This window comes from Paramisgurnus dabryanus, chromosome 1, assembly GCF_030506205.2.
Source record: "Paramisgurnus dabryanus chromosome 1, PD_genome_1.1, whole genome shotgun sequence".
Taxonomy (NCBI): Eukaryota; Metazoa; Chordata; class Actinopteri; order Cypriniformes; family Cobitidae; genus Paramisgurnus; species Paramisgurnus dabryanus.
Window position 1 is genome coordinate 53,290,782 of NC_133337.1, and position 14,660 is coordinate 53,305,441.

The 14,660-nt window shown below is 38.3% G+C and overlaps 1 protein-coding gene across 1 annotated transcript; it reads right to left on the reverse strand.

Moving 5' to 3' along the window:
- Window positions 1-356: 356 nt before the first annotated feature.
- On the reverse strand, window positions 357-13,521 carry fshr (follicle stimulating hormone receptor). The gene is made up of 10 exons (XM_065270439.2): window positions 13,323-13,521; window positions 8,327-8,398; window positions 5,180-5,254; window positions 4,955-5,026; window positions 4,594-4,668; window positions 4,326-4,406; window positions 4,096-4,164; window positions 3,926-4,000; window positions 2,574-2,759; window positions 357-2,497 (listed from the first exon to the last, which is right to left on the reverse strand). Exons 1-10 carry the CDS (start codon window positions 13,493-13,495, stop codon window positions 1,375-1,377), a joined length of 2,001 nt encoding a protein of 666 aa, XP_065126511.2. The 5' UTR covers window positions 13,496-13,521; the 3' UTR covers window positions 357-1,374.
- Between the last annotated feature and the right edge of the window lie 1,139 nt (window positions 13,522-14,660).

Consider the following 14,660-nt stretch of genomic DNA (forward strand, 5'->3'; position numbering starts at 1 on the left):
TTTATTAAAGATGCATAAAAATGTTGTATGCATGTTGCATTAGTGCGTTTGCATTGGTGTCTGATTAGAATTAATAGAGGCTTGGCAAAAAGTTTATAAAGACATGGCCAATGACTACAAAATATAACCACAAAACAGGTTTAACAAGTATTAATTAACAGTGTAGTCAATGTATCCATATATCCGACGAGCTTTTAATTTTTCTATACATTATTTGTATACTTAGTCACAATGAAATTGAATTTTTTGGAATATTGTGGCTTTTTTAAGAATGACTTATCTGTGAGCTTTATTATTTATAAAAATTAACGTGCCCTCATAATCTTTAATCAGAAATGCAAATCTCCTTGACACAATCTCTCTTCCCTACTGAAAAATCCAGCTAAGACCAGCATAAGCTGGTAGCTGTTTTTTTACTGGTTTAAGGTGGCAGTAGCTGGTTTAAGCTCCCAGGTTCCTCCCAACCTGGCATAGCTGGTCATGCTGGTGGGTCAGCTGGGCTTCCAGCCTGACCAGCTAAGTCCAGGTAGATCAGCTTAAATAGTGACCAAAACACAGCTAGACCAGCTTGCCTAACCAGCAACACCAGCTAAAACCAAGCTGGGAGACTAGCTAACCAGCTTATGTTGGTCTTAGCTGGATTTTTCAGTTGGGTTTACTTCCGGTCGTACGGTATGGCAGGTGGGCGTTGCCTGGGAAAAGATTGCAGCGATAAACAAGTAGCAACATGACACAACTTTCAACGATCCAGCCCTACATTTTTTTAATTTTAAAAGCTGATTCACTCGGATATAGGCCTACACCATGGGGGAAAATAAGACTACTATCACCATTGTGACTAAACGAAATCCAGATTACCAAATATTCTGTGGTTGTTTTTTTGGCATTTTATTTTGTCCAAGAAATACCTTAAGGTTTAGTGTTTTGTCCATTTTGTACCACACACTTCATGTATTAAAAAAGCAAATATTGAACAATTTGACCACTATGCAACCATATGTGTATCATATCATAATCATAAAAAATCTAAATGCTACAGGTTGAAAAATTAGATGATGTACAGAATTTGTAGTAAAATAAAGTATTTTTTACAGTAATACATATAGACCCTGTTAAAAGTCAATCAAGCAGCATCTTGTGAATGGTGTAATCACTTTAAGATCTGAATCTGTTAAAAGTCAAGCAGGATAATTTCACAATATTATTTACATCAGGCCAAGATGCATTTACCCCAATTCACCTATAGGACAATCCTTTCAGAATTTCATGTCAACCAAACTTTGTCCAAAGCATGATTTACTATATTTCTTATTTTTCCTCATTTTCGCACATCAGCGTATATTTTCAGTTGACTTATGGTGGACAGATCCAATATTAATGCACTTGGGCGATCTGCACCAGAGAGTACAGCGTACCATCACTAGTCTTCGGCGAAGGCACAGCAGCTCCGTTTTGACCCGAAGAGATCTCTGTGCGGTAGATGTGGGCGCGGGTTTTAAAGCATCCGAACCTGCTGGTAAGAATGAAGAAATCCCTCTTGAAGGTTTTTGTGAAGAATGCGTACAGAAAGGGATTAGAGCAGGAATTGATGGGGTAAAATAGCACCAGCAAGACTTTGGCATGAGAGACAGTTATTAGTGGTAGTTTTAAAGCTGCAGAGATGGCGAAAAAGGAGATGGGTGCCATGCACAGGAAATCTGTGAAGATGAGCACAGCCATCCGCTTGGCTATGCGCATGTCCGCGTTGGCCGGAACGAAAGCCGGATTGCGTACCGTCAGGTAGATTCGCAGGTAACATACGCACACTATCAGAAAAGCGGCCACGTTGAGGATGAGCAACAGCACCACGAAACCTTGGGAAAGACCCGTCTCCACATCCATAGGCAGGCAGATGCTGGTCTTCCTGTAGCTGCTTACTCCCAACATGGGCATCAGAGCGGTCAGCAGGGCGAAAAGCCAGCCCGCTGCCATTATTGCGCATGCGTGACGCAGATGCAGTTGGCGCTCCAGCTGCATGGCATAAGTGATGGTGTGCCAGCGCTCCAGAGTGATGGCCGTCAGCGTGTAAACGGACAGCTCGCTGGAGAACACCGTGAGGAATCCTGCCACGTGGCACCCTGCTCCCATCTGCCAGTCAATACCGTAGTTGTAATAGCGAGACTCTGTGTGAATGTCCACAGCAGCGATAAGCAACAGGTAAGCGCCCATGCAGAGGTCTGCGAAAGCCAGGTGGCACATTAGAAACCTGGGAACGGTCAGTTTGTAGCGGCTGGTGAGGAGCACCACAAGAACGGCGCAATTGCCCAAGATGGCCAGCACGCTGATCAACCAGATCAGAACACGTAGGAAGGTAAATCCCATGATGTCCTCGCAGGGGTTGAAGGCATCCGGTTTGGGGTAGCACGTCACCTCTACGACATCTTTACAGTAGTCTTCGTAAAAATACGGCTCCAGTCGGAGGGCACCTGGATCGTTGCACATCTGATTCTTTACAGACCTGCGTGAGCACAGAAAGGTTATCTGTGTGCCTCATCGCCCAACTTAGTTTTTAATGTGACTTGTGTGTAACTGACTTGTGCTTTTTGAAGTTTTTGAAGGCACAGCAGTGGCTGGGGTAGGTCAGGTTGGCCTGTGTGAGCTCAGAAAACAGCTCCAGACTGGGGAGCTTCCTCAGAGAGTAGACAGAGACGGCCGTCAGGAGCTTAAGGGTCCTCAGCATGCTCTCTGGCAGGGTATGGACGGAAGTACGAGAGATGTCCCTGCAGAGACAATAGCCACTGTGATGTTAAATGCAAGATGTCAGGTACTTTTTAAGGTCCCAAAAAAGGGTACCACCCCATGATAGCTTTTGTTGACTTATCTCTTTTTTCTCTGAGAACGTGCAGACAGCTACTGTATTTTTACACTTAGTACTGCACAATATACATGTTAATAAAACAATGGACACGTCTACTTACTTATTCTTACTTATTCATTTAGCTGACGCTTTTATCCAAAGCGACTTACAATTGCTATATATGTTAGAGGTCGCACGCCTCTGGAGCAACTTGGGTTTAAGTGTCTTGCTCAGGGACACAATGGTGTGTCACAGTGGATTCCAACTCGGGTCTCTCACACCAAAGCTACTATATATTTCATAAGCATTTTAATTTACCAGTGGCGGCCAGTGATTTCATTTTTCGAGGGTTCGTCACAACATGTATGTAGCCCGTCTTGTGTGTGGTTCGTAATTTCAAAATATGTGTTCAGCACGTCGAGTGAACCTATGTGCTTCACGTGTCATGTCAAAATAAGTGCCTGCTGCAGATGCGTCTAAAGGGTTTATGATAAAAGAGACATTTGCCAGACACTCGCATAATCTCATGCATTATCAGAGTTTAATGTTAAGGAAGTGTCTTGCGTGTATTTTATCAGTAACGGTTTTGACACATGCGCAGCAGGCACTTATTTTGACAAAACACGCGATGCACATGGTTCACATGACGCAAAAAACACATATTTTGAAAACACGAGCAAAACACATGAGACTCTGAACACATATTTTGAATTTGAGCTGCCATTGGTATTTACTGTAAACCTGCTTTGGTACAATGCAAAATTGTTAAAAAAGCTGTGCTACAGAAATAAATTTGAATTGGAGATTTCACAAGATGATCTTTGGAATATTCTCAATCCATGCTGGGAGAACCTGGACCATCTTGTGGAGTCCATATAGTCATTTGCAATTATAAAAAATTGTTAAACGCAAAGCAGGTGCATTTTCCCTCGTGGTCTCAGACTTTTGCCTCCTATAAATGTTCAACGAACAACTGAGATGCTAGTTTTAAAGCAGATAAGTGAAAGGGTTAAAGGACGCAGTGTGGGTGTGTAATGCAGCAGCTGGTGAGTTGAATTGTTGTTGAGAGTCAGAGTTGTTCATGCTTACAGAACGATGGGGCCTTCAGCTCCTATAAAAGCGTAACTGTGGATACGACTCAGCTGCTGGTTTCCCATGAGAAAGCTGTGTGTGTGTGAGAAAGAGGATGAAAGATTAGAGGCTTTATGACAACTAAAAAATGTATAGAGGAGATATGTCAAAGATGTAACTGAACTTACAGTTTTTCTATTCTGGTACCATTGAATGCATAGCGGTCTATCTCGCGTATCCCATTCTTTGTTAATCTCCTGAGGGAATGCATTAAGTTACACCAAAAAAGAGAAAACTTCATACTGCATACAACCCTATGTCTAACTTTATTCAATTTAAATTAAGTACTGCTGAAAACCTTTAATTCTAGAGCTTTAAAACTCTTATACATATTTATGTTCACGCATATAATACTTACAGTTCGGTTATGGTAGCGTTGGTTAGTCCTAGGAAGGCATTACTGGGGATCCTCTCAATGTGCATGTTATCTTGTAGATCACTATAACATATGTTTGGTAAATGTAAACATGGTAAAACAGTGTCATATAACTATAAAGCTCATATTTTTTTAGTGAACCTAATATGTTAATTTTTACAAAATGTTGAGTTTGTGCAGCATCATGTAACCAGTGTGCAAACAAAGATACATTTAGATTTTCAGTGATAAGACATGAGTGAAAACTCACAACAGAAATTCAGGAGCAGCAGAGTTGATTTTTGAGAAATCAGGTAGGGTTTTAAGCCCAGTGTTTGATATAGTCCTGGAGAAACATGTGTGCACGGATGAGATTAATGAACGCAATACGTCAAAGAGACATTCGTATTTTGTCTTTGTGTGTACAGACTTTGTTTCCTGTGAGAAACATTTGATATGGATATTGACCTGTGTTAGGTCATTCAGGACTCTTAACATTAATGGTGGTCTGAAGCACATGTGGGAATATCCCCTCCCTACACGTCGCTTGACCACAGCATGAGATCAGAGTGATCCTGTTTCACTATACAGCAATGAAGGCAAGACAACCATTCAAAAAAATAACAACTTACAGATAACGTAGTTTTGGAAGGCTCCAAAAAGCATCTTCGTGAATGACGAGATTTTTCGATTTTGTGATAGTTCTGTGCCATAAATAAACCACAAGTCATTATATACTTTCTCATAACATTTATATAATGGAATGGTTTTAGATTTTTATTAGCCTAAATGTATATGCTTATGTAATAAAAAAAATGTTTAATATAAATTAGCTTTCACCAAATGTAGTAACTTACATTTCCTGTAGCTCTATGAGGTTAGAAAAGGCATAGGCTTCAATTAGTTCAAGGGCACCATTTTCTGACACAACTCTAAAGAGAAAAAAAAATCACATTATAGCAGATATTATTATATATAGTTACTACAAATGTCTAAAATGTTCCGTTTAAATCTGTTCAATGATTACACTCTTAAAGGAGAACACCACTGTTTTTCAATATTTTACTATGTTCTTACCTCAACTTTTGAGTTTTTTTTCCAATGTGTGCACTTAATCTTTGTACAGCGCGTCGTGAATGTGTTGGCATTTAGCCTAGCCCCATTCATTCCTTAGGATCCAAACAGGCAGGAATTTAGAAACCACCAAACACTTCCAAGTTTTCCCTATTTAAAGACTGTTATGGCGCTTTTCCATTGCATAGTACCCCACGGTTTAGTTTAGTTTGGGTCGGGTCAGCTTACTTTTTGGAGCTTTTCCATTGGGTGCAGTACGTAGTACCCGATACTTTTTTTCGTACCACCTCGGTTGGGGTTCCAAGATACCCGAGCTGATACCAAACGTGACGCGAAAACACTGTAGATCACTGATTGGTCTGAGAGAATCGTCACGTCATCGCTATAATGTAAATATTAGCTTTAGCTTACTGCTATCTTGCGCTGTCTCAAGCAAACATGTTGTTATCTGTGTTCTGCTATAAGTTTCCATACACCCTTTTAGCGATGAAAAACATCCGCAAGTTGAGAATCCGGGACACCATAACAGTTTTTTCCAGACTTGCAGTTTGTGGCGGCACATTCGCGACGTGCACGTCCGCATTATATATGCTTAAATGCAACTTGAATGAGGCTCACCGGAGCGCCGTCGACTGACGCCACGGGTCGGGTGTTTGAACAGAAACTGTCATGTGAGACATAGGTAGTTATAAACGCGATGTGCAAACATCTATTTGTGGTGGCCAATTTTAATTTTGTGGCGGACTGAGAAATAAATGAATGTATGGGAATGTACAACAACGCTCTCACGTGTATGATGTCACAGCAGTAGGCAGCGTAAATATAACGACACGCCTATAATCCCTCCCACTCCGAAGTGATACTAAACTCGATGGAAAAGCTAACCACGCCAAAGTGAGGTGAGCTGACCCGACCCAAACTAAACTAAACCGTGGAGTACTATGCAATGGAAAAGCGCCATTACATAGTTACACGAGTAAGTATGGTGGCACAAAATAAACAGTGGCGATTTTAAAAGCAGATAAAAATGCGAACTATATTGTATGGCGGAAGAGCACTTAGTTTGCAGCACTTCGACCTTTGGGGCAGTATTATTGCTGGAAGTTTGAGCAAGAGGGGGAGTATTCAGGAATGATTGACTGCGCATTAAAGTCGAAGTGCTGCAAATTTTAAGTGCTCCTCCGCCATACAATATAGTTCTCATTTTTTTTTTTTTTTTTTTGAGATAAGAACATCGTAAAATATTGAATAACGGTGGTGTTTTCCTTTAAAAGTAAAGATGCTCACTGTAAAAAAAAATGTTGGTTCAACTTAAAAAAGTAAGTTACCTGGCTGCTTTAAAATTTTGAGCCAATTCACACAACATTTTTGAGTCAACTAAAATTTTTTAGTTGAATAAACTCAAAATTTTACCGAAACTTTCTTTATAGCCATGTACCATTTAAATGTTGTGTATTTTGTCTTAGATCAAATTGCTAAACATTCAAATGTGATTTTATCTCAGAGCTCTCACAATACAGAATTCTAGTAAAGGATTTCAGTACACTGTAAAAAGTGAAAACTGCTCTAATTAACTCTTTCACCGCCATTGACGAGATATCTCGTCAATTAAGAGAAAACGCGAAAACGAGATTTTCCGTCTTTCCGCAATACCGCTATTATCCACCAGGTGGCACCCTTCCGCAACTTTTTAAACCCGGAAGTATTGCCCTATGGCAAGCGGCTGCATGTCCGTGTCTGTTTTAAAGATCGCTCTGAATGGGATCTCTATGAAAAGTCTGTCACAAAAATGGAATTATCTCTGCTGTCACAAAAATGGAATTATCTCTGCTTTTTGCTCAAAATGTGGTGTTTTTGCAGAAACCTACCCATATTCAAATGCTGATTACAAAAGAACCACTGAAGGTAGGATGAAAAGTTTTTTTTTTGTTTGAAAGCAGAGGGTCTGTTCTTTCATTTGGTATATAAGAACATTTTCTGGAAGGCATTTAACTTTGGTGAAAATCATGAAAAACGCTGGCGCTGGCTGGCAACTTTTTTTAAAAACGCTGGCGGTGAAAGAGTTAAAAGACTTACTTCAAAAATAAAGTTTTATAAACTTTCATTTTTTCACTTTAAATGGATATTTCACTTTAAAATGAAAATTCTGTTATCATTTACTCATCCTCATGTTGTTCTAAACCTGTATAAATTTCTTTTTTCTGATGAACACAAAAGAAGATATTTTGAGAAATGATGGTAAACACACAGCAGTAAGTGACCATAGACTTCCATAGTAGGAATAAAAAAAATGATTGAATTTAACAGGCATTTCTCAAAATATTTTCTTAGTCATTTATCACAATACTTCCAAAATATTTTTCCTACTATGGAAGTCAATGGTCACTCATTGTGTTCATCAGAAAAAAGAAATTCATTCAGGTTTAGAACAACATGAGGATAAGTAAATGATGACAGAAATTTTATTTTAAATTGAACTATCCCTAAGTAAAAAATTCAAGGTTAAAAACTTTAAAAATCACTTCAATTGATTACACCTTAATTATTTTCAACTTAAAATTTTTATTTTAAGGTGTTGACAATTGAAATTTTTTAGTTATTTCAACTTTTACTTTTTACAGTGTTTTCTTGGGATACATATCTCCGGTGTTTTGGGTCAGTTTTTAAACATCATGTTCTATATCAAAGTCTAAACATTTTCAATCAAGACTAAATATAATTTGTTTATATGTGATTTTGCATTCAGCCAAAACTAAGCAAAAATCTATTATGAGCATAAAACATTTCCTTGGTTTTGTTTGTCTTTATCGTTTTTTTATAGGGATTTGTTTATCATTACACCACTCATGTTTTTTCAATTTCCATGTGGATTCTTGCTGATTATACACATTCACCATAGTAAACAACTCGGTGACCTTCATCGTACTCACATTCTCTTCAGCTCGTGTAGTTGAGAAAGGGCTTCTCGTTGAAACCTTCTGATCTGAGTAAGCTTGATCTCCCTGCTCAAAATTGGATAGAAAAGATGTGTTTTACCATCACATTTGTCAACTGCAGCTAAAAATATCACAGCCTGGCGAATGTGAAATTATAAACCATCACACATAAAAGCTGGCAAAGCTGTTTCAAATATTGTTCAGAGCAAGGTACTAGCGATGCCAAGATCGTGGGTTTGATTTCCATGCAGGAAACAGACAAAGTGTGAAAAAGTATACCACTGCAAATCGCTTTTGAACGGGACATCTGTCACATGCATAAATATAGATTTGGATGTTTTATTTAGTCATGTTTGTCAACAGATCACCTATTTTTATCTTGTAATTTAATCTCCACATCGTAAAACCAAGCAGATAAAATTGGAATCAAATTCAACAACTTATCTTTCCAATAATCTTTATGAAATGACACATGGATCTGCCTATCTTCTATCTAAGAGGTATTAAAGTTTGCTTAAACAGAATGAGACACATGAAGTAATGCTTCAATGTGGTATCCTGTTATGGAAACACAAATTACTTACTGTAGGCTATTTACTGTCTAGCTTTCTGTGGATTTCTCATTGCGCACTGCTATTAGTGTCTGTGTGTCTTTCTGTGGATATACATTTCTGTAATGCCTTAGACACTCAGACAGCACATTTATCTCAAACACATGAAGCTTTCTGGGCATAAGTGCCTTGTAAAATTTACAGTAAAGTAAATGGGAAACAAAAGACATTGATATTAAAGATAATCTAGATAAGTCGTTCTCAATATCTTTAGTCTCCCTTTCTCTTTCCACCTCTGTCCCTTGTTCAGCAGATTTATTGAATTTGCCTTGCGAATTATTGAAGAATTTCTTTTTTTGTACTTGTTACAAATTGTTTTAGGCCAAGGGTTTCAACCTTGAATTTTAAAGCAATATGAGAATAATCTGAGAAAAGAAGTCTAATATATCATCTTAATATGCAGAGACAAATACACTCCTAAAAATAAAGGTGTTAAAAAGTGTTCTTCGTAGCAATGCCATAGAAAACCATTTTTGGTTCCATTTATTTCGTAGCTTTTTGTAGTCTGGATAACTTCTGTGCAACAGAAAGGTTCTTTACAGAACCGTGCAGGCCGAACAAATAACCTTTTGGGAGTGTAAACAAGCACATTTTGTAAAATATTACCCTTAAAAAGTGAAACCTTTCTTTACTCCCCAGTGGCTTTACCAATGACTTTACTTTGGACAAGGACTATCTGTTTGTATGACCAATGGCAGATGGAAAGTGTTTATCACCTTCTGGTGACACTAATGTTGCAGAAATGAGAAACTTCAGCTTTTATGGCTTATCAAACATAAAAGAGAACAATTTGTCTTAATGAAATGTGCAGTGACAATAAACACAGAAAACATTTAAAGCCTGACAAAATCCTGATACTGGACTCTTCTTTCCTGTTAAACTGTTATACTTAAGTACTATTCAGACAGGATTAGTTTTACGTAGGGAGATGAGGGGTAAAGCAATTTTTATCAGAGCTTCTCAGTGATTTTAGTCCTGTCTGAATGCTCCATGTCAGGAATAATTACGGACAATGTCAGTAAAGATTACACCGACTTTTACCTTCTGTAAAATGGTCTGGAGAATTTGGTAATACTAATCCAGTGCGAATAGACCAGCTGTGAATATACACGTAAATTCTGCCAGTTCCTTTTTACGGAAGAGGATTAGGGCCACTGGTGAAAAAAATATTTGACTTCTGACTTTATTCTCAGAATTCTGACTTTAATCTCAGAATTCTGAGATTAAAGTCAGAATTCTGGGAATAAAGTCAGAATTCAAATTTTGAGTTTAAAGTCAGAATTCTGAGATTAAAGTTAGAATTCTAAGAATAAAGTCAGAATTCAAAAAAAAAATTCACCAGTGGCCCTAATCCTCTTCCGTACCTTTTCATTTCCGGGTTTCTTTGAAATATAAAAGCACTTGAAGAAGCATTTACTTGCGTTCTAGGCGGAAAAACAAGTCAGTTCCTGAATAACACGACACAAACTTTTTTTTAAAAATGTCAAATTTACTTCTCAGTGGCACGGAACTGTTTCTGAAACTGACGTTCTCCCCAAACTGAAATTAAATGCAGTGTTTCGTGTTTTCCTCGTCTGTGTCATGTTGTTTGCACATCTGATATCAGGAAGCAAGGTAATGTGCACGTGACGATGAGAGGTGAGGCGCTGCGCATTCGAGTTACCCCTCCCACTTCTGAATGTTTTACTGATATTCATGATATATACTGATATTTCTAATACAGTCCGAATTGACCATAAATATTACAGACGTCCTGTGGTAAATTAACATTACGCCATGTACCCCTGTAAAACTAATCCCGTCCGAATAGGGCTTTAGTTGATATTCTGGTTTTAGAGTAGCTATAGAGGCGAGTTAAAGGTGCAGTGTGGCTTGTCAAGCGGTAAGATTGCGAATTGCAACCAACATCTCAGTCCACAGCTCACCCCTCAATTTCAAAACGCATGGAGCAGCTACGGTGGCTGCCATAGGACAAACATGTCGTTGTCTGAGATAATGTAGGGACGATGAGAGTTCTGTAGAACAGTTTTTCTGTTTAAGGTTACTAGTTTTTTTTTGTGATTGTTGCAGGCAAAAATCCTTGATCTTGAGGCACGTTTTCATAAATAATGCGATGGAATATGCGGGATATTTATGCAATTTTATGCGATGAAATTGCGGGAACTTGCAAAAACTGCGGTTGGATGAAAAGAGATATTGATTCCCTAAAACTAGTGATGGGCGATACCAGTTATTTTCTTGTCGATCCGATACCAAGTATTTTAAGCCAAATATCACCGATACCAATACCGATTCCGATACTTCTATGAAATATTTTTATGTATATATTAAAGTTTATTAAAGTGATTTTATGGGGTCTTTTGATAGCCATCATTATTAATATCAAATAAAATAGACATGACAACTTTTTGCACTGAACACTATTACAAGATTTCTTCCCTTTACAGTATACGTTTTGATAATAAAACAAGTGAATGCTGACATTAACATTTTCCTCTTGAGCCTATTTTTTTTTTTTTTGACTGATAAACTCTACTGCTTTTAAAAATAAATTAAAACCCTGATAAAAGGGATGCACTGAAAATCAAACCAGGGATGACTGTCACTGTGAGGCTGATGACTGTGAGGCTGCACTTGCTTTGTCATATTTGTGGTATTACCACAGTTGTGTTTTTTGTTGTTGACAAATGTCACACGAGGCTTCGCATTATTAACTGACCGCAACAATGCACTTAAACCCCTTTTTTTTTTATCTGCCTGCGCTTACTGAGTGTGCTGCTGGTAGTGACTGAGCGAATGAACGCTGTAATACTGATACAGCGGAAGGAGCTGGGACTGAATGAGCGAACGCGTGATACAGCGGAAGAAGATATAGTTTCCACTGACGTTACAATTTAAGTGTATTTATAGCTTCCAACTATTACTTAAAAATCTAAAATCACTTGTTAAAAAAACAAACAAACATATAGAATCGATACTTGTACTTGAGAATCGATCCTTTTGATACAAAGGCAGGATCGGAAATATCGATACTTTAGGATCGATCCGCCCATCACTACCTAAAACCCTGTTCTCATTCAGTGATGTTCACGTTGCCTAATTACGTCACTTCATAAAGTTCCCATGGCAACAGGGGGCAAGGCTGCGCTTGTGTGAAGTAAATGCAAAATTTTCAACTTTTTGAAAATGCGGGAATTGTGAAATCATCCAAGCCCTGCATATTTTGCATGCAAAAATCTGCAATTTATGCAGCGAAAGTTCGGCTTATTTGAAAAAATACGGCCCCCCGCATAAATATGCGGACTTTGGCTGATTATGCATGGAATCATGTGATCGCATAATCACGTTTTTCTGGAGGGACTGGCTACTGTAGACTCAAAGTGTATATAGAAAAATGCCTCATTCTAAGGTAATAAAAACAATAAAAACAAATACTTTAAACACCACTGATAATGTAATAATATATTGCATTTCTATCAAGAGATCCTTCTAAAAGTCCCACGTTGCATCTTTAAAACAAGATAAACTGCATCTAAAGTGTGGAAAGACATGTAGGTCAGGACAAAGCAATGCTATCTCACGAGAATGCGTACATATTTTCATTCATACGACCACATTCGTAAGTTTTTGTATGATTTGCCTTGACCCCTGCAACGTTGCGGTTAGCGGTTAGGTTTCGTTGTTGTTTTTTCATGAGAATCATACGTTTTTGCACGTTTAACTTCGTATGAATTCATTCAAATTAGCCAACTCGTAAAATATGTACGGATTCTGGTGAGAATCAGGCTGGACAGAGAGGCCCTGTTAGGGTACACATGGGCATCTTCAGATAGACCCAGCTGCGCAACTTTATCCAAACTGACTGGCAGCTGGTTCACAACAGAAATACAATCCAAGATTAGATGAGCTTCATGTTATCCCCCCCCCCCCCCTTTCTGTCTCTCTCTCACTGACTGGTTGAGCGAACCAAAAATAATGCATTACTTCATGCAATACATAAAAACATTTGATTAAAAATAAAACACTCCTTCATCTGAAGATTGAAAGTTTGCATGCGGCACCATAACCTTGAGATTACAAAAATATATTGTGGAACTCACAAAAGAAACAAAGAGTCCCCGTCAGTTGAATTTTCTGCTTCTTCAAAACCACAAAAACAATTTCTAGAGCAACAACAATGTTACTGACAACCTCGGATTTACAATTCGTTTATTAGACAATCGCACAATTAAACCTTTTCAAAATATTTTAAAATAAAAACAGGCATTAATTCTGCCACACATATACATCCCCCAAACAATAAATCCGCATAAAAATATTTAAAACAATATTTGTGATGTAACTTTTTAACGTTTATATATGTGTGTATTTATACTCACACAAATGTTGTATTTTTCGATATATTAGCTGGCATCTCATGGACCTTGTTGCCCAGGCATATGTAATAACGAGTCGTTCCATTAAACAAGCAGTAATTGGATCCAGTATTCGTGCCCTCTGTGAATGCCATGGACCAGCCGATGCTTAAGCACAGCATCATCAACATCGCCATCCTCTTTATCAACTTCTTTTCAGTATTCCTATCTCTCTTGTCAGGTGGATATTTTTCTCACAGCCTTTGTGAATGTACATGCGCACACTTGACACCCTGGCTGGGCCCTTAGTGTAGTTTTCATAAGCGGAGCTCCATGCAGCCGTGATCCCGTTGATGCTCAGGTGAGTACAGGTGGGTCTCTGTGCGCGGGTCTGTCTGCGTGGTGTCTTCTGGTTGTAGTGGTCTGCTCTTGTGAAGAAGCGAGGAGGCGTGCTGGGTCAGACGCTCTACAAGGAGACCTTGGATGAGCGGTTCTCTGATAACAAACAAATGTTTCGTTCATTCCTCCCCTTGAATCTTTATTTCTCTCCTCCTCTCATCCTTTACCGAATGAGACACTGAATGAGACACTGAATGCAGGCCTCCACAACATGTTCCAGGAAAGCTACATCTTCATTGTGATGATACTATTGTAACTATTCTTGGGAATACAACAACAAACTGCTCGGTAAACAGATCTCTTTTCATTTCACATTTGTGCCTGTGTACAAAAGAATTCGGTAGCACTTTAAAAAAAAAGTCGTAATATAGACATGTAGGGCAAAGGGCTATGTGTTTCATTAGAGTATTTCTGAACAGACTGTCCATGTGAGCACTGGTTTGTGCTTCTGTGGTTTGTGAAGGGAATGGGCCGAGCTGTTTAGTCTTAAAGGCTTTGTTTGAGTCTGACATGTGTATAGTAGTGGACTGTGTGTTCCCTCTCTCTTTACCAACTTTACTACGCATACAGATACATTCAATCTCATTGACCCTCCATAAAGAAACTTTTGCCTAAAATATTCTTTTGTAGGTCCAAAAAAATGCTGTCACTGTAGCAGTACATTTCCAAAAAGTACACCTTTTCACATAAAGAAAATATTAGTACCTCAGAAGTACCTGATATCTGTACTTAAATGCTACGTATTAGGACCTTTTTAAAGGGTACCACACTAATGACAGATTTTTTTGTGTGACAAAAAACCTTAATATTTTTAGAGGATATGCATTGGAAATTTCATAATTCACTTTTTTTAAAGCATCCATAACACATGCTGTTTCTGCGTATATCTGATGTTAATCTGGAGCAGTGTTGGTGGGAAACGTATTACAAGTAACATGCATTACGTAATAATAGTACTTTTCT